The sequence below is a fragment of the Coregonus clupeaformis genome, chromosome 17 (assembly GCF_020615455.1).
Source record: "Coregonus clupeaformis isolate EN_2021a chromosome 17, ASM2061545v1, whole genome shotgun sequence".
Lineage (NCBI taxonomy): Eukaryota > Metazoa > Chordata > Actinopteri > Salmoniformes > Salmonidae > Coregonus > Coregonus clupeaformis.
The window spans coordinates 24,752,229-24,779,289 of record NC_059208.1 but is presented as its reverse complement, the minus strand read 5'-3'; the positions used below and the strand labels follow the sequence as shown (position 1 = coordinate 24,779,289).

Here is a 27,061-nt window from a genome sequence, read left to right as displayed (position 1 = left end):
TAGATTAGATAAGATGAAAGAGAGAAGGGTGAGGTGAAGCTGTCTAGACGAAAATGACTGGAACCCTAAATCAGTGAGGGAGAGGAAAAATCCCAAATTAGAGTCCTAAATCCAATTCACCCCCCAAAATGAATAACCACATGTCCAGGCTCTGTTTCTGTTGATGTTTCACTCCTTGACTCTCCTTTAAGTATCTGGCTTCTGCTTGTGTACTACTCTATCACTTTCACTGCCTCTTTCTTCCCTGTGCCGCCTCCCTCCCTCCCTTTCTCCTCAGGGAGTGCAGCCAAGGCCCATTGCAGTTTCCATTGCTCATGGCTTCCCCTTGCTACTGCGGCCGGACTTCTTCTGAGGAGGAGAACATACCTCCTCTGCCCTAAAATAGTCCAAACCTACAGGAGGGAGGAAAGTGGCAGTCCAACACCACATAAACCTCACACTGTAGGGTTGAACAACATCCCTCGCCAACAAGGGGCCTGTGTGTAGCTCAGGTAGTTACATTTACTAGTTAGATCATTAAAACACACTGTTTTACCATGTGGTGCTGCTGTAGAGGGAGGTTAGCCTGTTGGTTTATGTGGTATTGTCCATTTCCTCACATCAATAAGCAGGCTTGTGGTATTGTCATAGGGGCTAAAAATAGTTCTTTCTCTAAACATGGACTCACTTTGAATTACTCCTAATAAATCTAGCCGTGCCGTGTTCCACCCCATTCAACACTTTAATACTTCCTCTTAAACTATAAACATATAGGAGAACATCATGAATGTTTTAATGAATCGTGAATTCATATGCTATCAATGTTTAATGTGAAAATTATCCACTTGCCCTGCTTAAAATGCAGATTTGAACCCCTAACTTACTCCACAACCTGCAGAATCAGTACTATAATTCTCCCTTTGGAATCTGTGCTCACTACTCTCCATATAAATGAAGGTAGAGGGACTATTTATAGTAATGCCTAAGGCATCTTGGCCATATATATCATAACGACCTCAGTATAGACTTGGTCTGCAACAAACATTAATTAACTGCCCTTAATGATATCAAGTCCAAATTAGTTGTTGTTCATGGCGAGACATATTTTGCATTCTAATCCTCTTTTATATCCATTTCCATTCAACTGTGTATCATCTAGTCTGAAGGAAACTGTTTGTATACTCGATGATGCACTCGCTGTGTAAGGAGGGTTCAATGTTCAATCAGAGGGTGTGTGTGGCGGTACGTCTTTCAAGCGTCTATTTGTCACCGTTTGTGCATGTGTCAGTACGTAGCTTAAGTATTTCTACTAGTTTCGACTTAATAACAGGACAGGTTTCAATTACTCATGTTTTAAATGTGCTTCTTGTTTAACAAAACTTGTGACTCTAGCAACTCATAAACATACAGCTCCCACATTGGGTGTTGCCCAAAACATTCTAGACACTTGAAAGGGACAAAAATAGTCTATTATTATAACTACTATCCTTATTTCACGCTTTCCCTAGGGGATAGCAGCATTGGTTAATCACCCAATGTACGATCAATAAACCCTTGAAAACAAGCATACATCTTGTTTACTAATGAGAGACTGCATTGTTTTGTTCAGTTTCCGCATGGGAAGCACCGCCAGTTTCATAGCTTGTTTCAGGATCTGAGGTCTTGGCCCTATGGGACCGGGTGTGTGAATACCATTTTGGCTCCCTTTTATGAGCCCTCCTGGATCTCCAGCCACTCTGACAGACAAGCCTGGTCTCCCTCTGAAAAGCCTTCTCCAGCCATCTGAACAGAGCATGATTTTTACTGTGGCACTTGCACTGTGTTGTGTGGCTGACTGACTGCTTCCGATTCCAGCCCATAGACGATATGTTTTAGCTAGCTGAGGAGCCAGCATTTGAACTCAGGGGAGGGGAAAGACCGAGTGAGGAAAATAACAAGCCTGGACTGTAATTATGAACAGTAACATGCAAACCTCCTTATAACCCAACCAGTCTGCATGTGATGTGAAATGGATGGCAGGACTTTGTCATTTCTCAACGGTAACTCATTTCGTATTACATAGCCTACATGCACAAGAGTTACAACACTTATTCCACAAATTTAATTTGGTTCAGTATTGGGACCAACTGTAGCCTAATTATTAATACAAAATGAGAGTGACAAAGGTTTCAGATCCATAGTCAACTCATTCCTAATTTCCATTCAGTGCGTTTCTAAATCTCAACACAGTGTGGGGGTGTATTTAATATACAGGATATTACCATAAGTTTATCTACAGCCACATTGCTAACTTAACACCATTGCGTTTTATTTTCAAGATAGCTAAAAGAAACTGCCATTTATGTTAGGCAGTTATATTCATAATCAATTCAAAACGCCTGCTCCTCAGGCTGTCGTTTCCATGGCAACAGTGAGATGTTGTGCACATCACCCCCACTCCACGTGAGCAGCAATGCCTGAGGGTTGAGTTGAGGCATCTGTTACCGTTCCCCCTGCGGCTTCTCAAAATAACCATGGCTGAACATCTAAGAAGCACAGAGTGCATGAGCACACCAGCATACATTTGAAAATTCAAAAGAAATATCTAGTCTATGACATAAACCATCACTGTAATAATCAGCCTACCAATTTCCACCAAGGTTCTTCCATTTCCAGTGCGGGAAAAAAGTATTTGATCCCCTGCTGATTTTGTAAGTTTGCCCACTGACAAAGAAATGATCAGTCTATAATTTTAATGGTAGGTTTATTTGAACAGTGAGAGACAGAATAACAACAAAAAAATCCAGAAAAACGCATGTCAAAAATGTTATAAATTGATTTGCATTTTAATGAGGGAAATAAGTATTTGACCCCTCTGCAAAACATGACTTAGTACTTGGTGGCAAAACCCTTGTTGGCAATCACAGAGGTCAGACGTTTCTTGTAGTTTGCCACCAGGTTTGCACACATCTCAGGAGGGATTTTGTCCCACTCCTCTTTGCAGATCTTCTCCAAGTCATTAAGGTTTTGAGGCTGACGTTTGGCAACATGAACTTTCAGCTCCCTCCACAGATTTTCTATGGGATTAAGGTCTGGAGACTGGCTAGGCCACTCCAGGACCTTAATGTGCTTCTTCTTGAGCCACTCCTTTGTTGCCTTGGCCGTGTGTTTTGGGTCATTGTCATGCTGGAATACCCATCCACGACCCATTTTCAATGCCCTGGCTGAGGGAAGGAGGTTCTCACCCAAGATTTGACGGTACATGGCCCCGTCCATCGTCCCTTTGATGCGGTGAAGTTGTCCTGTCCCCTTAGCAGAAAAACACCCCCAAAGCATAATGTTTCCACCTCCATATTTGACGGTGGGGATGGTGTTCTTGGGGTCATGGGCAGCATTCCTCCTCCTCCAAACACGGCGAGTTGAGTTGATGCCAAAGAGCTCGATTTTGGTCTCATCTGACCACAACACTTTCACCCAGTTCTCCTCTGAATCATTCAGATGTTCATTGGCAAACTTCAGACGGGCATGTATATGTGCTTTCTTGAGCAGGGGGACCTTGCGGGCGCTGCAGGATTTCAGTACTTCACGGCGTAGTGTTTTATCAATTGTTTTCTTGGTGACTATGGTCCCAGCTTCCTTGAGATCATTGACAAGATCCTCCCGTGTAGTTCTGGACTGATTCCTCACCGTTCTCATGATCATTGCAACTCCACGAGGTGAGATCTTGCATGGAGCCCCAGGCCGAGGGAGATTGACAGGTCTTTTGTGTTTCTTCCATTTACGAATCATCACACCAACTGTTGTCACCTTCTCACCAAGCTGTTTGGCGATGGTCTTGTAGCCCATTCCAGCCTTGTGTAGGTCTACAATCTTGTCCCTGACATCCTTGGAGAGCTGTTTGGTCTTGGCCATGGTGGAGAGTTTGGAATCTGATTGATTGCTTCTGTGGACAGGTGTCTTTTATGCAGGTAACAAGCTGAGATGAGGAGCACTCCCGTACAAAATCAGCAGGGGATCAAATACTTTTTTCCCTCACTGTATTTAGATTGGTTTTAATTGTATTGGGTTTATAGACATGTCCCTCACCCCGAATGTGTTCACACGCACACACACACACTCTTCCATGTAATGATGTCCAAAACTCTTGTATCTCTTGAAAAGGCAGCAGCAATGCAAATTTACAAATACTTTTCCAAAGATGGGCATGACAAAGCATGTTCACTGACATACTGTAGGTAAAGCATTGGTCCCTTTGTGATGGTGTAACAGAGTTGAAGGCATCAACAGTGTAGACCTGTGCAGACAGACCCATCCATAGTTACACCACAATGTGTTCTGTGCAACAACAAAAATGTCAAGGCCACAACACATGATGAAAGATCTCAGAAATAAACCTGAATGTTAAGAAACCACAGGTCTCCGAGGTTCTTCTATATATAGGCCTTAATCACTAAAGTGTGTGATGGTTGCGTCTTCGTGGATGATTGCTTCCTGGCCACCCAAGTTCAGAATCACGAGATGCTGCTGAAGAGTAGTTAAGAGTTGTTTAAGAAAACAGGCATCGCTCTATGCATGTGATCGAAGGTCTTGAATATGTAGGCAAAACCCACTTGTCGAAGTCTATCATATTCCCACATTTCATTCTTCTCATATATACTGTACAGTATGCAACTGTACACTGTGTATGTAGGGTTTACGTTTTGGTTTAGTCCATCAGCTCAACATGTTTAGTTATTGTTTTTCTCTAAACACTAACCATATGGGTATTCATAGCACATGCCATCATTTGATATGGATAATAATTAATACAATCCAAGCAGGCAAAAAAAAAATAATCTGGCCACATATGCTGCCTGCCTCTTTACCTGTGCCTGCCTCTTTACCAAATATATACTCTTAGTGAATCAAGCAAAGAATGCTACGATGGACAGCTTGTATTGGATGCTGTATAAAAGGAACACCTCAACTGAACGCGTTAAAACAAAATAACAACCCCCTCAGTCCCAGACAGTAAGAATAAAAGGCCTTCAGTCTTCTGTCTGTGGAATGTAGGCTGTCATTCCATTAAACTGTTTCCGCTTAGTAATACATGCTACAATGTTTCATGGAATTCTAGAGAATTCGATACAATGTGTACATCTAATTCGACATGTAACTAACAATTCTGAACACATCAAACTATCTAGGTGGAATCTACACTCCACATCTGTTGATATAGTACAACAATGATGGAAAATGTTTCAGTTTATTGGTCTCATTCCTACCTAAAAAGTTCACCCACGGCAGAATACGAAGAGAATCAAACATTGAGTCGAAAGCCTACCTTCATATCGGGCACCATTTGTCTCACTTTGAACGTGGTTTTGGATCCCGTTAACATTTTGAGGTCCAATATCCAACTCTCTCCGCACAAAATATAGAACGTAGGCTATCAGAGCTTAGTTAATTGACGTTTTTTTCGATGGCGAGAAGAAAAAGGCCTTTATTCGCTCCATGTCTGTATCAGGAAACCATAGGCAACGGTCCACTTTCTTCGAATGTCAGCGATACCCCGTATCACCGCTTTCGAGAACAGAGGTGTTCTCTGTGAATTAGAAAACTAATTTCGTTGCTTTCACGGTTATCACTGCCGAAAGCGTCCATGTATGTAGGCTACTCTGTAGAACACGCCCCACATAATTGTACCGCCTGTCAGGAATATTTGCCTATAGTTGTTATTCACTGGTTTGGGGAAGAAATGTTTACCTTCTGCTTGTACCCTTTGCTATCCATTTGTTAATTCCCTCGCCATAGCTAAAATGACACACACCAGTGAAAAAAGCAAGCGCAATAGAGCCTCTTAAAGGGCCAGCAGTGTGAAAAAGCATCTCATAGGCTCCCAATTTTTCACCGGTAGTTTGTTCTTCACTAATGGTCCTGCAAATTAAGCCACAAGGTGTGCATGCTCTGTTCCTGCAGTATCACACCTGATTCAGGTAATCAAGGTCTTGGTTAATTGAATGAGGTGTCACAGCACTGGGACTAAAGCAGATCAGTTCTTCAGGACTATGAAGAACGCAGTATGACATTTGGAATTTAGGAAAGGTAGTAGAGCTTTTGAAGTAGGCCTAGTCTTATGGAAATGGGAATGGTTCAAATGGGCCATTTAATAGGTTGTTGAATGCAACACATTTCTAAATCCAAGTGTTTTGCCTCAAATGCTACATTCGGTCATTTGTAATTGACAAACTGATTCGCTGAAATTAGAACTTTCGAATCAGCCTGAAGCGCAGAAATAAAACGGTCTAAATATCAGTGTAGTCCCATCGTTAACTTCAATATAGATACTTAACATTAACAGCCTTATTATAACATTATACAGCGTCATGCATGCTTATAAATAGTTGCAAATCATTATACCCATGTTACTCTAATGCAGAATTGTAGAATGAGTTGGATGCTGCATTTGTAGTATTCTGTAAATGGCATGTCACTAAGTTTCCAACTTCTTGCCTACCTTGATAATTTCAAACAAGAATGGAAGCAACGATGTAAACATAAGACAATGCAATGAGGATGACTAGGCTTAAAGAGCACAGATGCGATAAAAAAAAATACTATTTCGAAATCTACATAAATTACCAGTAGTTTCAACCAGCATACAACTACCTACAAAATAAAAGGCCTAAACGGCATACATTTGTAGGCGTTAGTCTTATTAGTCTTAATACAGGCAAGTGATGGATATGAGTGATATACAGTACCTGCAGTTGATCCTTTGATAAATGATGAGCGTCTGAGGTACGGCTGCTCTGTCATCTGAACTGACAATGTAGAAAGGTAGTACTGCAGTAATGCAGACAGATGCTATTGGAATAATATTCCAGTTGGAATGCACTGCAGAAATTCTAAATGGATGAAGTACAGTCTGTCCGTCCTAACAGCCAGGTGGGGATACCGTGTCCTTGTGAACGAGCTATAAATCCAAACCTCTTTCTACCACATGGGACCCTATTCAATATTACATAAGGGTCTCCAATTTCTCTAATACATAGAACAGCCTCAGACACTGTCGGCTGCATCTGGGTGAAAGTTACTTCTAATGTGTAATGCTGTAATCAAGTTGTTTCTAATGTGTAAAAACAGCTTTTGCTGTTAAGTCTCTCTATCGCTTGGTTGATTAGAGTGTTTCAACACAATTGATTATTGGACAATATAATACAATATTTTGAACATTTATATCCACTGGCTGGCATCAGATGTAGATGAATAGATGTACACTTGTTATCGTAATCTCAGTTAACCCAGAACTAAAATCTTGTGTAATTTGGTCAGATGCTCGATAAAAGGTACTGGACTACAGAGTACCATTTATGTTTACATAGTCTAGCCACGAGAGATTAGAATCAATGGTATCACAATTATATCCTTACCTCAAGATAATACCAATTCTCACCTTTCATCCAACATTATTGTACATCCAACGAGTACATTTAAAAACAGACATAATCCCTTTTCTCTACATCTCCAGAATACCTTGTAACCCCCCCAGAAACAGAGTAAAACATTTGATCGCTACCATGTTGTTGAAATACAATGAGAATTTATTCAAACAGTGCAAAAAAATAAATCAGATGTTCCTTCCATCCAGATTGCACTGTCACAGCCTCTCCTCTCCAAACATGAAAATATAATAAAATTAAAATAAAACGGGTCAGAAAACCAGGACAGTCCAAATCAGCTCAAAATGATGCACAAATTTGGTTAAACGGATAGTCATTTACATGCAACAGTTCCAGTCCCATGCAACTACAGTATCCCATGTTCATGTTGCTGATGACTATTCTGTCCCATAGAAATGAGAGAAAATGTACAATATAAAAATAATGGGTCAGTTACTTTGTAAAACAAATTCAAAGCCATCTCATTCCAATAGAGGGAACAGATTGCAGCAAGAGCATAGGTTGAAAACACCAACAATCAAGTATTGAATCATTACCATAATGTGTTAGCATTGCATGGATTGGTGGTGATAAAAATTAAACAAATTAACACACTTAAATTCAAATAAAACAAACAAACAAAAGCCAGTCTGCTTAACAATTAGCCACATAAGTAAGAACATCCTAAAAGTCTCTCAACTAAACATTCCAAAAGGAAACTTCTGAAAAAAATCTTACTAGAAATATATATTCTCAAATCATATTTTGTCAGGTCAGCAATGAGGAAACTAGTTTGCTAATGAGAAACCTTTGAGTTTAGGAGGCTCTTTTGTGATCAACCTTGACAGCCAAAATGTCCATTCTGGTGAATACTGACTCTTATCTTCCACTCATTTTAGCATCCGTCAATATAGATTATCTTTAAAAACACTGTAAAACTTTGGGTTTACAAAAATAACATGAACATATACAACCTCACTGTCATTTTTTCTATACAAAAATGTTTGTAAGTCAAATGTTCAAGATGTTTTCTGTAAGCCATCCATTCCTTTAAAAAAATGGAGTTGTTGATGTAAGCTAATATTATTACCATTGGAAGAGAGGAGAAAGCACACATACACCCAATTCTTAGTTAGCCATCATCTTTCCATTAAAGATTACCTCTTGTTTGTGCCTTACGAGCTGCAATTTTTTTGTTGCAAAATGGTTTCATACAGCGTAAGCGCACAATCAACACATGCACGCACCACACCTCACACAGAAATATTGTTTGGGATATAGCATAATGGTATTGTGGGGAATGGTTGGTTCCAATTCAAGATGCACATGCCACCTCGAAGTCATGGAGCATCCCTTGAAGGGTGACTATATTTTTGAGCCGCTTGTTTGAACTACCTCTCAAAAGACCAAAAAATAAAATTTAAATACATTTTAAAAAGAGTCCCTCATACCCTTGGCAAAAAGAAAATATACAAAATAAACTCTAATCTTTGTACCCTTGAACATTTTTTCTTTTGTAATTTTGGTTAAATAGGGCATAGAAACTTCCTGGAACATTGAATACAAATACAAGAGTGCCATCCATTGGGCAAGGCAGTGAATTGCATACAGATTTCTCTCGCCATTGTGCTTCAAGTGGAAAAAAATGAATGGCTGTTTATAAAGTCAGGAAGATTGGTCTCTCATCATTCTGCATGGCTCATTGGTAATAACACGGCTTGGATGAGAAAGTGTTTATACATTGGTGATGAGAAAAACAATCAATTCCTAACTGCAAATCATTGAGAGTAACACAAGGCCAATACAGTATCTAAAAAATGTGATATGTTCCTATCTCCAGAATCTTTTTTTTTTTTTTTTACATTGGATCTCTAAATCGCTTTGTTATGATCTTCGAACAATGACTCCATGTCTGGGTGCAAAATGAAAATAATTAAAAACAGGGGCTTTACACTGAGTAGGGTACAAAAATACCAGAAGAGAAACTGCAGCAAAAACAAGTATTGTACACCTGATGCACATTTTGTAAAACATACAAACAAGATTGTAATGCCACAAGAACAAGAGACTGAAAAAGGCAACTAGGAAATAGAGTTAAACCGCAACACTGGCACCAAAAAGCTATACCCACGGTAACTGTATCCTTAGAGAAGGGGTTCTAGCCCATGCATCTGCCCTCCCGCAAGTAGAGGTGGCAGTGTCTACAGTTCTGACATGACCTAAGGACAACATAACAGTCAGATACCTTCAAAACGGTAATAAAATGTGTATGGACATTAGGAAAGTGCTTGAATTTGTGCAGAAAGAGGTTAAGCGACGGGGGTCAGTCACTTGTTTGGAATCAACACAATGCCCTCAATAGGACTTGAGGGGGGGTTGGGTTAAACAATCCAACTTCTTTTGAATCATATCAATGGGGTGTCCATGTCAGGAATTTGGGGTTTGCCATAAGTAGGTATTCACGAAAAGTAACAATATTTAGACCAAAGTAACACAGCCCTATGGACGAGATTCCATAAAATACCTGTTACCTTTCTCAGCCACAAGAGAAGCAGAGACTAATTGACAGTTACAATGTCAGTGGACAATGTTCCAATGGACAGTGTCTTTTTCAAACAAAATGTGAACGTTCATCAGTTTAGCACGTACTGATTACCTTGAGGTCTTGAGCTGAAAATGCGAGGGGAGTTTGTGTTCTGAATGCCGGTTTAGTAGTGTTGGATGACCCTAAATGTACCAGCATATTATTGAAATGCCTCATTTTCATGATGAATATAGAAAGACGAAGACAAGTCAGGAACAGTAAGATTCTAGCAACCTTATTAAATACTGTATATTAGCCATTTGGAATATCTACCACAGTACTCCGCCATGTTTGTTCTATAATTGATACTGGGAGACGTCTAAAAATGGTAGAAGTTTTAAAATGTACTTGACTGACATCTGGACACAATATGGTTTGGACACAATGGTGAATTTAGATTGGATGGCTACTTTGCCATAAAAGGCATCTTAACGGTGGATAGGGCTATCTGTTTTGCCTGTTTATATTTGAGATGAACTTGTATATAGGGGGTCTGTTGCATTCTGGAACGTTAGCAGCACCATAGCAGCCCACAGAACAGCAACTACTGTAACATAATACTGTAGTTTCAATTTGCATTACAAGAGCGAGGACCAACGCAAAATAAGCCCAAGTACTCATCAGGAAAGAGCTCTGTTCATTCCCAAGTCAAACATGAGCAGCCAGTAACAGTAATGCCCTAGGCTAGTCCGTCTGCATACGTCTTTAACCCTCTGGTATAGACTAACAAGACATCGAAGGGCTGACTCATATTTTAAAATACCACCAATTTACAGGGCCAAATACAGCTCGTCTCCACATATGGAGTGGAGTGATAATCAAGACGTTTCTGGTTGTGCTTGTGTAGTGTTAGTTTGTGTGTAATGTGAATGTAAGTGTGCGTGTATCGCCTGCCGTATACATTCTCTCCACCAGGAGGAGACAGATGCGAGGCGACGAGGGGACAAAGCGGAGGAGAGCCTGCAGTTCACACACACACACACACACACACAGCGCCTGCATAAGAGCCACAGCAAATGTAACAGAAGTGCACAGTCCTATTGTCTAACGCTCGCCGCAGCGGCCTCCAGCCACAACCCCCTTCACTCCAGTCTCTGAAGTCACTGTACTGATCCTGTCCAGGACTCTCCACAAACAGTGTTGCCTTTAGAGAAAGAAGTGTTGCGATGAGAAGGAGGGAGAGGGCCAGGCTCTGTATCGTCCTATAGCAGGAAACCTCATCCATCAGTTTCCTTGTGGTTGGTGGCCACAAAGCCAGTTCTGGTCAGTCCGTCCATTCAGAACCTGTGGATGGCCGGCTCCGTCTCCCTCCTCTTCAGCTCCTCACGGTAGCAGCAAGAGCAGTAGTTGCCCGTCTCGGGGTGTCCGTAGTAGTTGCAGCTGGGTGTCCGGCAGCGGCTGGACTGGAGGCTGGACAGGCCTCCGGCGCTGCCCAAGGAGTAGTGCCTGACCGGGAGAGGCCCGCTGCGAGGAACATCCAGGCCGGAGTGCACATCCCGGAATCCGTTAGTGTAGCAGCCACCTACAGGCACCGAGGTGGGGTAGTCTGGAGGGTCGTGCTCGGGGAGGTACGAGGGGGAGAAAGAGGGGATGACGCGAGAGGGGCTGAGGGGTGCCGGTGCCTGCGGGGGGTGGTACTGGGGGTGAGGGGGGCCCTGCGCCATGGGGCAGTGGCGGGGGAGGGTGGCGTAGGAGGGCAGGCCGGGATAGGACAATGCTGGGGAGCCGCCTGCCAGCTGGCGCCGCGTCTCCATGTAGCCGTGCATGTGCGGGTGCTGAGTGAGCGGGGCGGGGGCCGGGGAGGACGACTGGTCCATGAAGGTTGGCCGGGGGATGGGCACCACGCCGGAGTAGAGTGAGGGGCTGAATGAGGACGACTTGAGGTGGCTGAAGGTGGGCGGTGAGCTCTCAGCCGGCTCCTCTTTCGGTTCATAGGTGCGGTAGCCCACCTCTGTGCCCGTCGATGCCTCCTTCTTGGGCTGCTGGATGCCGTTGGTGCTTCCTTTCCGCTCTGCCTCTCTCCGCTGCTGCTCCTGCTCGACCCGGAAGCGCTCCTCAGCATCAGACAGGTAGCGCTGGATCATCTCCTCCTGGAAGGGCTGGCGGTTGCTGGTGGTGAGCAGGCCAGCGAAGATGAACTTCCTCTCGCCCTGCATGGCCGCCCGCATGATGCCCAGGCTCGCCTTCACGTCAGCGCTGTACTTATACGGGTCACTCTCGCTGCTTCCGCCGCTGCTGCCGCCGCCCGTGCCATTCTGACGCTCGCTGCCCGATGACGGAGAGCCCTTCCCAGAGTCCTCGGAGGCGTGGGCCGAAGGCGAGCTGTCCTTGCTGCCCTTCCGCCCCCTCAGCGAACTTTTCTTCTTCTCTGTGCCCTCTTGCTTAGCCCCGCCTCCTCCTGCATTCTTCCCGGTCATCAGCCCGCCCACGTTCTTTTTCAGCTTGCTGCCCAGGCTCTTGCCGAAGCTGCCCAGCTTGTTGGCCACAGAGTCAGCCCTCTTCTTGTCTTTGTCCTTCTCCTTCTTGGTCTTCTCCTTTTCCCCCGTCGCCGCCGAGCTGTTACTGGACGAGCTGGAGGAGGAGGAGCTGTTCTTAGCCGACGCACCTCCACCTGCGCTGGCCGACCCTGCTGTCGTCATCGCATCACCGTTGCCATTGGAGCTGCTGCTGACCGACTCCTTGTCGGATTCTCCTGAGTCGGGAGGGGTGCGGGCGTCCTCTCCTGCAGAGGCGGTGGGGGACTCGGGCTGGGCCAAAGGTGCCTGCTGAAAGAACAGACACACCGATTATGAATTATAGGGAAGATAAATAAAGATGAAAAGGGAGGGGGTGTGAGTGATGCAGAGAGCAACAGAGATTAAGCACAGGAGTGAAACGTACAGATGATTCAGTTCAGAAAGCTTCTCTGTCATTTCTATCAATTCTATTGGAAAATATACATGCTATAATTGGAGATGGTGTGACCTAGAATGAAGACAATGATGATGCATCACTCTAGTTCACACAATGGACAGTTATAAAAACGGTCCTCTCTGCCAAGCCCCATAACTGTGACCACCGAAGAGCTAAAGGTAACACCAACGTCCTTGTTTTTTTTTGGAAAGTCTTAGAAAACCTCACAGAACTCCAACAGAGATTCTTCTATTGCTACCTCTCACTAGAGGTTAACGGTGAAATTGCCATGAGCTTGATATCCTTTCTAACTCCCCGGCATTAGATTGAAACGCACAAAAAGGCCATTCAAACCATTTAATGTGACGTCATTTTATGTGTGGTTTGTTTTCACATGGGGTTTGTGCAGCAGGAAGGGAATAATTACCGACCGGATCAAAACAGAAAAATACGACCCACCTAATTACAGAAACCCACACAGTTATGTAACACTTAACACTGTATATAGCTTATCTACATTTAACATCTCTCAAATAGTCTGTGTTCATTTCAATTTAACCATCCATTACAACATGCTAAAAACATAACCAAGTAAGTAGCATTTGATCTAAGCTTTACATTCAGAAACAATTTGGAGGGGGGTGTTCAGGTATGCTACTGTTACAAAATGATCTGCAACGAGGGCTGAATCCAAACCGCCACTTAACTCAAATGTTCACTTAGTCTCCCATTGACATCAATGCATGACTTAGTGAAAATGTGTTAGGAGTTAGGATTCACCCTTAGTGAATGAGAACATAAAAGATGATAGTAAGGAGGTTAACCTGTACCTCACAGGGCAGGGGCAGCCAGGTGACAGTCATGTAGCTGTGTAGCAGCTGGAGTTTCGCCTCCAGGGACAGGGTCACACTGAGGGAGGGAGAGAGACAGGTCAAAGTTCAACGGAGGGTGAAATCGCCTCTTGTCATGCCCATGTTGGGTGAAACGTTTAGAGAAAAGGCTGCTTCCCAGAATATTACATGCATCATTTTGAGAAGGAGAAATAAGAACTAGGCTACATAAGTTTCGTTTCCCACGGGGGGCCCGTATGAAAAATGTATGCACTCACTAACTGTAAGTCGCTCTGGATAAGAGCGTCTGCTAAATGACTAAAATGTAAATGTAATTTAAATATAAGTGATGTCTGGTAACATGACGGTTATTCAAACTAGGCTAATGGAGTGTCATCTGTTCCAAGTCTTGAGCCCCAAATGGCTCACTTGAAACTATGTAACCTTTAATAATGCATAATGATTTACTGTGCCAGAAATGTAGCCAACATGAATGCATAGTTGTGTAGAGCTGAAACTCAAATTCTCCTATACAAATGTTTCTATAATCAATTTTCCCACCAACTACGTACAGTGCCTTCCGAAAAAAGTAAAGGGTGTGAATACTTTCTGAAGGCACTGTGTTTATTCCATAGAAGTTATTTTTGTACACCATTCCAGTTGAAACACAACAGCAAATCTTAATCCAGTGGAATACATATCCAGTTATATTTATTTCAGGCTATTTCTGTATTCTCCTCTATTCCAATTATAGAAGGCATTTAGTGCTAATCTCACTCTCACTGATAAGCGTTTCTCTAATCTGGAGCAGGGGTCAATCCCTAACCACCACGGATACTAGGACCTACGAGGCCATAGTGACTGTGTGTGTGTGTGTGTGTGTGTGTGTGTGTGTGTGTGTGTGTGTGTGTGTGTGTGTGTGTGTGTTTTGGAGGGGGTAATAAAGACCCAATTTGATGTTCAAGCGCAATGATTCAGGTCATACCTTGCCAACATGACATTGTCCATATCATCCTTGCCCCATTCCCAGTCCTTCCCAGGGTCCACTGCAAAGTGTACAGGCAGCATTTTGTGTTCTGAATCAGTGAGAGGGATCACAACTGTGGGGGAGAGGGAGCAAATACGTTCAAAGTAAAATTAATGGAATTTTTTCATCCAGCAATTGTCATTAGACTGATGCAAAGTACTAATTAAAAAGAGGGACTGTAACAGCCAATTTCGCCTCGGTTTTCCTATGCCTCATTAAGAAATGCAACTGAAAAGACTAGATGTGTCTTGGAGGCGTACTTTGATGTAGCTGATTATTGTGTGTGTTGTCGCACATGGGGTGAGTTCGTAAACACTGGCAATCTACTCTGATATTAGTACTCTGGTTTGAGAGTCCCAGAGTGCAGAATAATTGATGAATTTACGAATGACGTACACCCAGTTTTTACATGTTTCAGTAAAGATTGGCTAAAGAACGTAATTCAATTGTTGCCAGTAGGACAGTTAGTCACTAACCATTCTAGATAAGAGAACAGTCTAACTAGCTCTTCTAGGGTTAGTAAAATGGTAAAAAGGGAGGTATTCTTTCTTTTGTGTCTGGAAGTAGCTAGCAAGCTAGCCAACTTTAGCTTCAGTGTTTGACTGATGTTGTGAGATCAGAATGCTACTCTTCAGTAGGAGCGTCAAGTGAGTGTTATTTTACGAACAAACACCCGTGTCAGTCAAGCGAATTACTTGAAATCAAAACCCAACCAAGAAATCTAAGATGTCACAGGTACCCCTAATCTCAGACTTTTTTGTTGTAGAAAAATACTGACAGTCAAAAATAATCGTTTTTGGTGAGGTCTAGTCTCCACTTTCGTGAGGTCTAGTCTATGCAAGTGTTCCACTTCACTATGAGACGTGTCGGCGTGTTGTAATAGGTAGTTAAGAGGATGATGATGATTGATGCGTAACATTACCTTGCTCTTTGGAGCCGTCCTTCTGCTCCATGGAGACGAGGGCAGAGAAGTGGGCCTGGTCGTACGCCAGTACTAAGGGCGAGCGATGGCACTTGGCAGCTGGCACCTCCAGGGGCAGATAGATCCCTCCGAATGGGATGGGGGCAAAAGCTGGTGAGGGAAGGAGGAGGAGAATACCGTTTAGCATAAAACATCACAATCCATTACAACACTGAAGTTCATAAAGCACAGCTTATGGATGTAAAGCAGCCAAATGGTAATATCAAAATGTGCTGTCTTACCCTCTCCTCCAGAGTCTCTGAGCATGGTGTCTGCCACCACTACTATGGGCCTCCTCAGGACATGGGCCAGGACGAACACGTGAAACTCCTCCAGACTCTCGTACACAGGCTCCTCTGATGACTCCGTCCTGCACATAAGAAACAAACCGGGTCAGACCAGGAAACACGCAGGAAGTGACTCAGGTAGCCACTATCTAACATTTTCCTCTTGCTATCTTAATAGTCTTTGTTCCAAAACAGAGGTTGTGAAGGGCCTGCATGTGGCACGCATCAAACTTAATATAATAGTATACATACTTAACATAAATAATGCGTCAAATTTCTGTCTCTGCGTGCAGTTTGAAGGAAGTCGCTAACTAGCGATAGCGCAACTGCTAACTAGCGTTAGCGCAATTACTGGAAGTCTATGGGAACAGCAAGCATGCTAGCTGTTCCTGTAAACTTTCAATCACTGTACTGACGCTAGTTAGCATTGGCTCACACAACTACCTCTAACTTCCGTCATACTGGAAGCAGAGATAACAATGGTATCCACAAGTTCATCTGGCTCTGGGAAGTAGATAAATGGCTTCATTGCCAAAATCCCTTTAATAGCAGTTCATTGCTAGTCAACAGTCCCCGTTTTGTCCCGTCCCAGGCAGGTCTTACCCATTGCTGCCATTGGTGCTGTAGTGTATCCTAGGTTCACTGGAGGCCAGTTTTAGCAGCTCATTCCACTCCTTCTGCCACTCCTCTTCCGTGTACACCAGACCAGACTGTGGAGAGACACACACACACAATTCAATGCACTGAAATGGAAGTTTGGACTGTAAACAATCCCTTGGACTAAGTTTCACATGGATCCATCCCTAGTGAATCCCCCACCTCTTTGTTCTGCAGGGTCTGCTGCCACCTCCACCTGCGTCTCAGCGACTCCCTCTCCTGGCCGTGGTCCATCAGTGCATACAGAGACTTCCGCAGCATCAGGTCACGGTCATGAAAGCCCCACATACCTGCAAGGCCGTACAGGCACATAGTATTAACACCACCATCCCAAAGAAAGAAAAACCAGTGGTTACATCCAAACCTTACTCTGGGCACAAAGGCAAGTTGTTTGATGTGTGAGTTATGTTCCTAATTAGCCTACGGTGAAATTATGGGCCTCAGCTTCAGGAATATCACTAATAAAGCCCCATTTCTAAGGATGGATTACAAGGCATTTTAGCTACAATGCTCACAAATCATTTGGCTCCCAGTTAATTGCTCTGGGCTAAGCCTCTTCAGCAGGACACTGCCGCTTAGCTATAATGTGTACCGCAATTAGTCAAGGGCTTACTTTAGCTAACAATGAAGCTCTCATCATTGATTGATATAGCAGAGTATGACCTTACACGTTAGATTTGGATCTTGTTTGAAAGGCTATGACACTCACCCAATGATGCTGCATGTAACAGGCAGTTTCCGTCCCCACTCGTCGCCAGTGGCAATAGACTCTGACAGTTAGGTCCCACCCGTGTCCACCAATTGAGTCGGCCTTAACGTAAACAGAACAGTCACTCGCGGTTTCATTCACACTAAAAACAATTCAGCCCGCACGTGTCGTACTGAGAAACTATGGTGTAGACGGTCATCTACAGAACACAATTAACAAGATTGCCTCAGAAGTGAATAAAGACATTTATTTGTAATTGGTGGCAGCAGTGGGATCCGTGCAGTTAAACTCACCAGCGTGCTCTAAGGCCACCATCATAGATTGCTCGATGAGGTCCCTCTCGATGAAGCCGCGGAAGTCGTCCCGGTACACGGTGAGGTCCGGCAGCTGGAACGTGCACAGAGGCGTGTCCAGAAGGGGCTCACTACTACTGCTGCCCGTACTGGAGACGTGTGACCGCGCCAGGGACACAATGGTAGAGCTGGCATGGGAGATCCCTCTCGATAGACGCTTCTCTGTGGCTGCGGAGGGAGGTATCACAAAAGAGAAAGATGAGTTTAGGTTAGTTGTGTGAAGGGGTGGGAAAGAGAAATTGGACAAGGGAAAAAAGGCTGACTTGAGAGAATTGACAAAAAAAGACAAAGTGAACTAACAAAACAAAAAAAGGAGAGAGTGTTCTAGTTTATCACAATGAGGAGAACAGGAGGACAACAACAGATAAGTGGTTGTGAGTAAGTGACGTTATGCCAAAAATATGTTTTACTTGCCATTGTTCTCACCTTGCAGCACCTCATCTTGACGGTGAAGAAGGGGCCGCCCCACCCTGGCCATCTCCTTCTCCGGGGCTGGGTACGTCCTCCCCTCAGCAAAAGAGTACGACAGGTTCCCAGCGTGCACTTGTCGCAGCTGTTCAAAGTCGCTGAGGGCGGCGGTGAGATCCCAGTTCTTCCCTGCAAATGGGAGGACAACAAGTCAAACCTGACCAAAAAAGCCAACTGATTCTATAACATTCAGATCCGCTCAACACTCATGACTTTAAATAGTTACCATATGTCAACAGAGCCATAGTGACTGTTATCTTATGTAAAGGCCACTGACACATTCCGTTGCTTGAGTAAATATTAGAATGTTGAGCACGTATAGCTACTGCAGTGCATTACATTTTTAACCCATATTCTTATCTGCAACTTGTGCTGCTGCTAGGCAACAAGAGTTCAGTCTCTTCTGGATTTACCTTCTTCCTTTTATATGATGGCTTACCTAACCAACAGCTACTAACAGCTCTAACTGGAGAGGTGCACTGCTCAATTTATGCATCTCACTAGCAGTTGACAATAAAACCATCTATTCGATCCCAGAATGCCTTGCAACTCACCCTCTAGCAGATCTCTGGCTAGTCCTGGTTCGGCTCCAGTGGAACGGACAAAGTCGGACAGGACTGCGTCCATATCCAAGGTCATGTGATCATGAATTTACAGGGCGGCGGGGGGCGTCAGGGCAGAAAAAACACAGGGGATCCACCCTCCCCGACAAGACCACTGGACCAAGGGGAAGGGGGAGAGGGGCTCTTCAACTTGCCTTACACGTCCAGACACACCTAAAGAGAGTCAGAAAGAAGCAAAACGGATGAAAATGTAAACTAATTGGCATCAAACTATGATCCGTTTGTACAGCAGGCAGGTACTGTGGAATGTAACGTTATAGGTCCAGGAAAAAATATTACATTTAACACACTTGAATCCTGACAACTAACACACACGAAAAAGACAGAACACAATAACCCCATTGACCCTTTCATAGTACCCATGTGTAAGCCTGTTTTGGTAAAGGGCAACATCTCTGTGGAAAATAATTTTCTTGTTGACCCCTCTGCCTGGTCACGTCTCACTCACCCATGACCACTGTTGTGGTAGGCTACTCACACAGCCGTTGAGCAAATTAAACAAAGGTGTTCTAAATTTGCATTGAATTCCAGCAGAAAGATAACATGTTGGGATGATGCAGATGGGTCTCTAGGCTGTTCTCTACCTAGACAGCACACAGATTCATTTAACTGGCCGTCACTCCTATCACGATGGGCAATAAAGAATGCTTTACAAAAAGCATCACAGAAAAATGCTCATTACAAAAAGTAAAGCATTGAATTAGGGAAACGTGACCGCTCAATTATAAAGTTGACAAACATTTAAGGCCAGACATAATAAGACAGAAAAGCTCTACACAAGGACATTATTGAACTCCCCTTCAGTTGGAGCTGAGCCTTCCATTCAAGAAACCATTCCATTCTGACTTCAAACATAACTCAGTCAATGCAGTCCCAAACTACAGTGCACAATGCCTGATTTAGAGAGTCAACACACAAAGGGTCTGGTGGACTCAAACAATGACCAGGTTTAGAAAAAGTCCAAAACTACAGCAATCCACGGGCAACAGAAAGCACATAATTGAAAAGAGGCATAGCTGGATCAGGCAAAATGTCATGTTACTATGGTAACAGTGATAGGTTTTCAGTGTAGCAAATAGCAATGATGACCCCCATCGAGACTGGGGAACAATACATTTTCTACAGATGGGCTATTGAAAGGAGAGATGCAGAGATCAATTGATGCAAGTGCAAGGATGACTGGAAATATCCCTAACAGAAATAAGATAGGCTTCTAGTGTCAATATCTCAGTCCATAAGGTAGCCTAGTGTTTGGCTGTAGCACTGTGCCAATATGTGACCTATAATACACTGAATAAAAATATAAACGCAACATGTAAACTGTTGGTCCCATGTTTCATGAGCTGAAATAAAAAAAAATCCCAGAATGTTCCATACAAAAACCTTCTTTCTCTCAGATTTTGTGCACAAATTTGTTTACATCCCTCTTTGTGAGCATTTTTCCTTAGCCAATATAATCCATCCACCTGACAGGTGTGGCATATCAAGAACAACATAATGTCACAGATGTCTCAAGTTTTGAGGGAGCGTGCAATTGGAATGCTGACTGCAGGAATGTCCACCAGAGCTGTTGCCAGATAATTGAATATTAATTTCTCTACCATAAGCTGCCTCCAATGTCGTTTTAGAGAATTTGGCAGTATGTCCAACCGGCCTCACAACAGCAGACCACATGTAACCACGTCAGCCCAGGACCTCCACATTTGGCTTCTTCACCTGCGGGATCGTCGGAGGGTGGGTGGGGGTGGGGGGTGTGCTGAGGAGTATTTCTGTCTGTAATAATGCCATTTTGTGGGGAAAAACTCATTCTGATTGGCTAGGCCTAGCGCCCCAGTGGGTGGGCCTGGTTGCCAAGTGGGTGGGCCTATGCCCTCCAAGGCCCACACATGGCTGCACCCCTGCCCAGTCATGTGAAATCCATAGATTAGGGCCAAATGTATTTATTTAAATTGACTGATTTCCTTATATGAACTGTAACTCAGTAAAATCTTTGAAATTGTTGCATGTTGCGTTTATATTTTTGTTCAGTGTAGATATCTGAATTGAATTTATGCTCTCTTTGCGCATACACTGCCTATAGCAGTTCTTCAAAATCCTTTGGTAACCTAGCGTACATCTTATTCAGAGTCTAAATCCCCATTTCCCTTCCATCCTCCTATATGGTCAAATGTTCCACGCCTCATCTTATGTTATGACTTTGAGGTACTGAAGTTTTGATATTAAAAAGGTACTTCAAGCTGTGACTGGACTACAGTCCTTGTTACCTGCAGTTATCTAGCCCCACCCATGCCTCAGCTTATCCACCCTCTGTTCCTGCCTCAGCTCTGACTCAGTGAACTCTTCACCACCGCACCGGATGAATCATGAGTTGTCTTTTTTTACACCCATCCATCCCTCTCTTGACCCACCCTTACCCTCACTCCCTCTCTCCTTCCAACAACACACCGGCAGGCAAGAGAAGAAAGGCAAAAGGACAAAAGGTATTTCTAAACCAGAGTATTACCAGCGCCCTCGTTCCAAAGTCGGCCACAAAAAAGCCCTCTCTCTGCAGGGTCTCCAACACACTTGCTGTGTAGCAATTCACTGATGTTCACATCTACACATCAAGGCTATGTTCATATCTCTTGTACTAGTCTTTTCCCCAAAGCTGCTGTAACACACACAGCTAGGAGCTGTGGATAGGGGCCAGCCTACCGTTCAACAAAACTATACATCTGTTGGCAAGGGGTGTGTATACTCAACATTCAAAACAGACAGGTGTTGAGTGGACAAGTACTTCTGCCTCTGGTGGTAGGTTTGTGTTTACACTAGTAAAAGAAGCAGAAGCCAGCCGCACAATATCTCCCTAGGCCCTGGATTCGATGCAAAGCCTCTTGTTGTGTTGACTTTACTGTGTCTCATGAAGATAACTTTATGACCTGATTAGTGTGAGAAACACTATTACACCTACTGCTGGGAGTTAAGCGAACTAAGTCCTGCAAATAATGACGTATCAACGGACAAGCTAGTGCCAACGCCTGCTGATAATGTGTCGCTCTGTGGACAGAATGTACCCAAACAGACCAGTGAAAGGAATGTTATTCACAGCCTCTAACATCAGCCATTCCTGTGGACGAACTCAGCTTCTGACGCATCAACCAGCAGGGGTTCCTGCTGGTTGACAATGGGGTGAGGTGAGGACCACAAAACTAGGGAAGGGTCCAACTCAAGTTTTTTGGTAAATGGTTAGTTAATTGCTGCTAGGGGTGGTGATAAATCGACAAAGACAACAACAAATTAATGTTAATGTTGTGTCCGCAAATATTGACAGTAATGTAAGCGATCCGGGGTTTTAACTAATCTCCCGAAAATAGTTTCCATCATGTTTAGGTTTGTAAGAGAGACACCTAAGCGATGGCCTGACTAGCATAATAGCCCTGCTGCCAGCACAGAGCAGTCAGTGATTTGTGCTCAGACCGGACAGGCTTTTGTCTGAGAGGTTACATAATGGGAGCTGCTGCTAGCACGGGGGTGCCGAGCCTGGATCACTGAAGCAGACATGGAGAGGTCACCACGGTCTGCTGCAGCCATTGTGTGGGCCCGTGGAAGATTCATGGAGGTAAACAAGGGATGGACAGACACAGCCTCCATTACAGTATAGGCTTCCATCAGTGAAACAACTGCAGGCTAACCAAAACAGAGACTTCCACGAGACTGTGAGAGAAGTCTAATTTAAGCATGTGAGGATTAGGCCTACTGCAAGTGATTTAGGGGAAACGAGAGATGCGTTAGTAGAAAGCTAATGTCAGCAACCCAGAACCAGATCTCACGTGAGTGCTGGCCTCTGGCCAGCTACTCGATTAGGTTCTGGGTGGAGGACGGGGAGATGTTGGACTAGTGCGAGTAGCGGATCCTGTTTGGTCTCTCACTCACGGAGTCTCTCTCTCTCTCATGGAGTCTCTCTCTCACTCACGGAGTCTCTCTCTCACTCACGGAGTCTCTCTCTCACTCACGGAGTCTCTCTCTCACTCACGGAGTCTCTCTCTCTCACGGAGTCTCTCTCACGGAGTCTCTCTCACTGAGTCTCTCTCTCTCACTGGGTCTCTCTCTCACTGGGTCTCTCTCTCTCTCTCACTGGGTCTCTCTCTCTCTCTCACTGGGTCTCTCTCTCTCTCTCACTGGGTGTCTCTCTCTCTCTCACCGGGTCTCTCCCTCTCTCTCACCGGGTCTCTCCCTCTCTCTCACCGGGTCTCTCCCTCTCTCTCACCGGGTCTCTCCCTCTCTCTCACCGGGTCTCTCCCTCTCTCTCACCGGGTCTCTCCCTCTCTCTCACTCACTCACTTACCGGGTCTCTCCCTCTCTCTCACTCACCGGGTCTCTCCCTCTCTCTCACTCACCGGGTCTCTCCCTCTCTCTCACTCACTCACTCACTCACTGGGTCTCTCTCTCACTCACTGGGTCTCTCTCTCTCACTCACTCACTGGGTCTCTCTCTCTCACTCACTCACTGGGTCTCTCTCTCACTCGCTGGGTCTCTCTCTCACTCGCTGGGTCTCTCTCTCACTCTCTCACTCACTGAGTCTCTCTCTCTCACTCACTGGGTCTCTCTCTCACTGGGTCTCTCTCTCTCACTGGGTCTCTCTCTCTCACTGGGTCTCTCTCTCTCACTGGGTCTCTCTCTCACTGGGTCTCTCTCTCACTGGGTCTCTCTCTCACTGGGTCTCTCTCTCACTGGGTCTCTCTCTCACTGGGTCTCTCTCTCACTGGGTCTCTCTCTCACTCACTCACTGGGTGTCTCTCTCTCTCTCACTCACTCACTGGGTCTCTCTCTCTCTCTCACTCACTGGGTCTCTCTCTCTCTCTCACTCACTGGGTCTCTCTCTCTCACTCACTGGGTCTCTCTCTCTCTCTCTCACTCACTGGGTCTCTCTCTCTCTCTCACTCACTGGGTCTCTCTCTCTCTCTCTCACTCACTGGGTCTCTCTCTCTCTCTCACTCACTGGGTCTCTCTCTCTCACTCTCTCACTGGGTCTCTCTCTCTCACTCTCTCACTGGGTCTCTCCCTCCCTCTCTCTCACTGGGTCTCTCCCTCCCTCTCTCTCACTGGGTCTCTCCCTCCCTCTCTCTCACTGGGTCTCTCCCTCTCTCACTGGGTCTCTCCCTCTCTCACTGGGTCTCTCCCTCTCTCTCACTCACTGGGTCTCTCCCTCTCTCTCACTCACTCACTGGGTCTCTCCCTCTCTCTCTCTCACTCACTCACTGGGTCTCTCCCTCTCTCTCTCACTGGGTCTCTCCCTCTCTCACTCACTGGGTCTCTCCCTCTCTCTCACTCACTGGGTCTCTCCCTCTCTCTCACTCACTGGGTCTCTCCCTCTCTCTCACTCACTGGGTCTCTCCCTCTCTCTCACTCACTGGGTCTCTCCCTCTCTCTCACTCACTGGGTCTCTCCCTCTCTCTCACTCACTGGGTCTCTCCCTCTCTCACTGGGTCTCTCCCTCTCTCACTGGGTCTCTCACTGGGTCTCTCCCTCTCTCACTGGGTCTCTCACTGGGTCTCTCCCTCTCTCACTGGGTCTCTCTCTCGCTCTCGAAAGTCTATGGGCCAAATATCCCCTCCAGTTCAGAAATTCAAAAGAATGCATGGTCAGGTGTAGGTGCACCCCCTCAAAAACGGTGATTCGTCCAAATAAACAGTGACACAAAACCAGCGCACCGGAATAATTGTTCCACACTATCCGTCATATCGCAGTCTCCTAACAGACATTAAAGTTTTGTTGTCACAAGAGACTAGTAGAAACCTAAAAATCAAACACTCACTGGGTCTCACTCTCTCTCACTCACTGGGTCTCACTCTCTCTCACTCACTGGGTCTCTCTCTCTCACTCACTGGGTCTCTCTCTCTCACTCACTGGGTCTCTCTCTCTCACTCACTGGGTCTCTCTCTCTCACTCACTGGGTCTCTCTCTCTCACTCACTGGGTCTCTCTCTCTCACTCACTGGGTCTCTCTCTCTCACTCACTGGGTCTCTCTCTCTCACTCTCTGGGTCTCTCTCTCTCTCTCACTGGGTCTCTCTCTCTCTCTCACTGGGTCTCTCTCTCTCTCTGGGTCTCTCTCTCTCTCTCTGGGTCTCTCTCTCTCTCTCTGGGTCTCTCTCTCTCACTGGGTCTCTCTCTCTCTCACTGGGTCTCTCTCTCTCGAAAGTCTATGGGCCAAATATCCCCTCCAGTTCAGAAATTCAAAAGAATGCATGGTCAGGTGTAGGTGCACCCCCTCAAAAATGGTGATTCGCCCAAATAAACAGTGACACAAAACCAGCGCACCGGAATAATTGTTCCACACTATCCGTCATATCGCAGTCTCCTAACAGACATTAACGTTTTTTGTTGCCACAAGAGACTAGTAGAAACCTAAAAATCAAACACTGAATCAATTGAAGATTGAAAAAAAAGATAGTGCTGCCTGCCACAGTTTAAATTACAAATTGGACCCAAAAGGGGCATGGCCTGAAATCCGGACACTACATTTTTAGTCACTGAAACAGCAGAGGCCTCCTTGACAAGTAGTTTGGGGCCATGTTGGTCTAACACACAGCTACAGAACCTGGGTTGTGAGCCAGCTAAAACCAGAGAGCTGCAACCACAGCAGCTGAGAGAGCCACAGAAGAATACTAGTGATATCATTCTGAACAGGAATAGGTCTATAGAACCACTGCTTTAAACTGAATCAGATTGATAGAAATTGATCTAGCCTGAGAATAATGTTTAGCACAACAAGACAGAGAAAGACTAGGCTACAGCCTACTTATTAAGGGCTGGACTGCTGCAAATGCTTTGTCATGTCTCATTGTCTCACTCAATATGACCTACATTACTTAAGTAGGCCTACACCAAGATTTAGATGTGTTTTTTGAACTTGCTCCATTATAGGCCCACCACTTAGAAAACCTTGCCTATCTAGGCCTACAAGATATCTTGCTCCACCAACTTCTGATGTGTATTTTTTATGGATTATCAGATAAAATTGAGTTAATCATGAACATATAGTTACCATTCTTTGTGGCTAACTGAATTGGTCCGTTTGTTTTTGTCTTCAAACACAGTGAAAAGAGCCAGGGTTGAACAGAGTTTAAACTAAACATTAGTGTTTTTGCAAGATAAGGATTGATTGATTGATTGTAGTACTCTGAACTTAATGAAAGTTGAGCCGCTCTCAGAGACAAAGGAAGTGGGCGGAGCAATAAAAGAGCGGGAAAACTGAAGAGGACTATATAAGATGGAGGGAGACCCTAAGGATGTGTGCCCCTCTGCAGAATGGTATCGGCTTTGTTGAAAACTTTAATAAAGTCATTTCTTGATGCAACAAAAACTCTGTAAGACCTTATTTGTAATAAAGTATAGTGGTTATTTTCCACAACACTTCCATCAAGCCTGGACAAGAAATTAGGTCCAGCTGTACCAGGCACTCTTTCATGATAAATCTGCATTGCCTGTGGTAGTGCACAGGGGGAGTATCAAGTCCACAAGTCAGTCATAAACAGGTAGGCCTACTGCTAAGATAGATGCACAGGTCTGGAATTACCGATATTTCAGAATTTTCGTGACCTCCGCGAACACTTTACACAGCTGTACTCAGAACCTCGTGAAGCAAATAGACCCCATTTTGGAGGCTACTATTAAAGGGGGTTGAACTTCCTGATTTGGCCTTGTTTTTCGGCTTGGTCGACAAATGCAGCAGCCATGACTGAAGCAAAAATAGAATTGTCTTGGGGGGTTGGTTTAATGTGGGTGTGTTCCCACGTGGCAAGTGTTTGTACATAACTTGAAACAGTCTAATCAGGTCTTGTGTCTTGAAGTTGCCTAGGCTAGTTAGTGCTAGCCAACTTCTTTCGCCAATGAATAGGCTGGTGTGCGACTGTGGCAAAGTTGGTTTGACATTGGATAGCCTATCTCTGGGGCTAGTTAGGCACCGTCAATAGATTACACAATGTAAATGGGACAATATTTTAAATGTTGCACATCTTTTAGTTGTCTCAAAAATGCTTTCAATATTTGTATATGCATTTTTACAATCTATAGTTCGTTTGAGGTTTTTAAGTCATTGAAATTGGGAGCTACTGACATTTTTAAATATTGTCCCAGGTCGCTAAAGAGTGAGCCCTCTATGCATCCTTACAAAATGAGACTTATCTGCACTTCCAGTGAAGGGGGAGCAGGGTTGTTGGCTGTCACTAGTGCACGGCAGAAGGACGCGCCATTTCATGTTTGGCCCACTAAGTCATTCATCATGTGAAACATGAACCTCACTTTACAGTGG

At 44.6% G+C, this 27,061-nt stretch overlaps 2 protein-coding genes across 4 annotated transcripts in view; both read right to left on the bottom strand.

The window, feature by feature from the left end:
* The window catches only part of mtmr11 (myotubularin related protein 11), a 29,738-nt gene extending 23,986 nt beyond the window's left edge, over positions 1-5,752 (bottom strand). The window contains 1 exon segment of the mRNA XM_041873999.2: positions 5,282-5,752. Coding sequence (XP_041729933.2) covers positions 5,282-5,338 — 57 coding nt within the window. The 5' untranslated portion in view covers positions 5,339-5,752.
* Positions 5,753-9,214: 3,462 nt separating this feature from the next.
* Positions 9,215-27,061, bottom strand: part of otud7b (OTU deubiquitinase 7B) — a 28,190-nt gene continuing 10,343 nt past the window's right edge. Inside the window, exons 2-12 of one of the 3 annotated variants that reach the window (XM_045226197.1) lie at positions 18,702-18,923; positions 18,094-18,276; positions 17,620-17,847; positions 17,327-17,428; positions 16,780-16,907; positions 16,564-16,670; positions 15,916-16,043; positions 15,635-15,784; positions 14,671-14,785; positions 13,686-13,764; positions 9,215-12,728 (exon numbers count right to left, since the gene is read on the bottom strand). In XM_045226197.1, the coding sequence (XP_045082132.1) occupies positions 11,241-12,728; positions 13,686-13,764; positions 14,671-14,785; positions 15,635-15,784; positions 15,916-16,043; positions 16,564-16,670; positions 16,780-16,907; positions 17,327-17,428; positions 17,620-17,847; positions 18,094-18,276; positions 18,702-18,786 (2,793 nt within the window). In that variant the 5' untranslated portion in view covers positions 18,787-18,923 and the 3' untranslated portion in view covers positions 9,215-11,240. The remainder of the gene's footprint in view (positions 12,729-13,685; positions 13,765-14,670; positions 14,786-15,634; positions 15,785-15,915; positions 16,044-16,563; positions 16,671-16,779; positions 16,908-17,326; positions 17,429-17,619; positions 17,848-18,093; positions 18,277-18,701; positions 18,924-27,061) is intronic. The other 2 variants (XM_045226198.1, XM_041873996.2) reach the window with 2 other exon arrangements.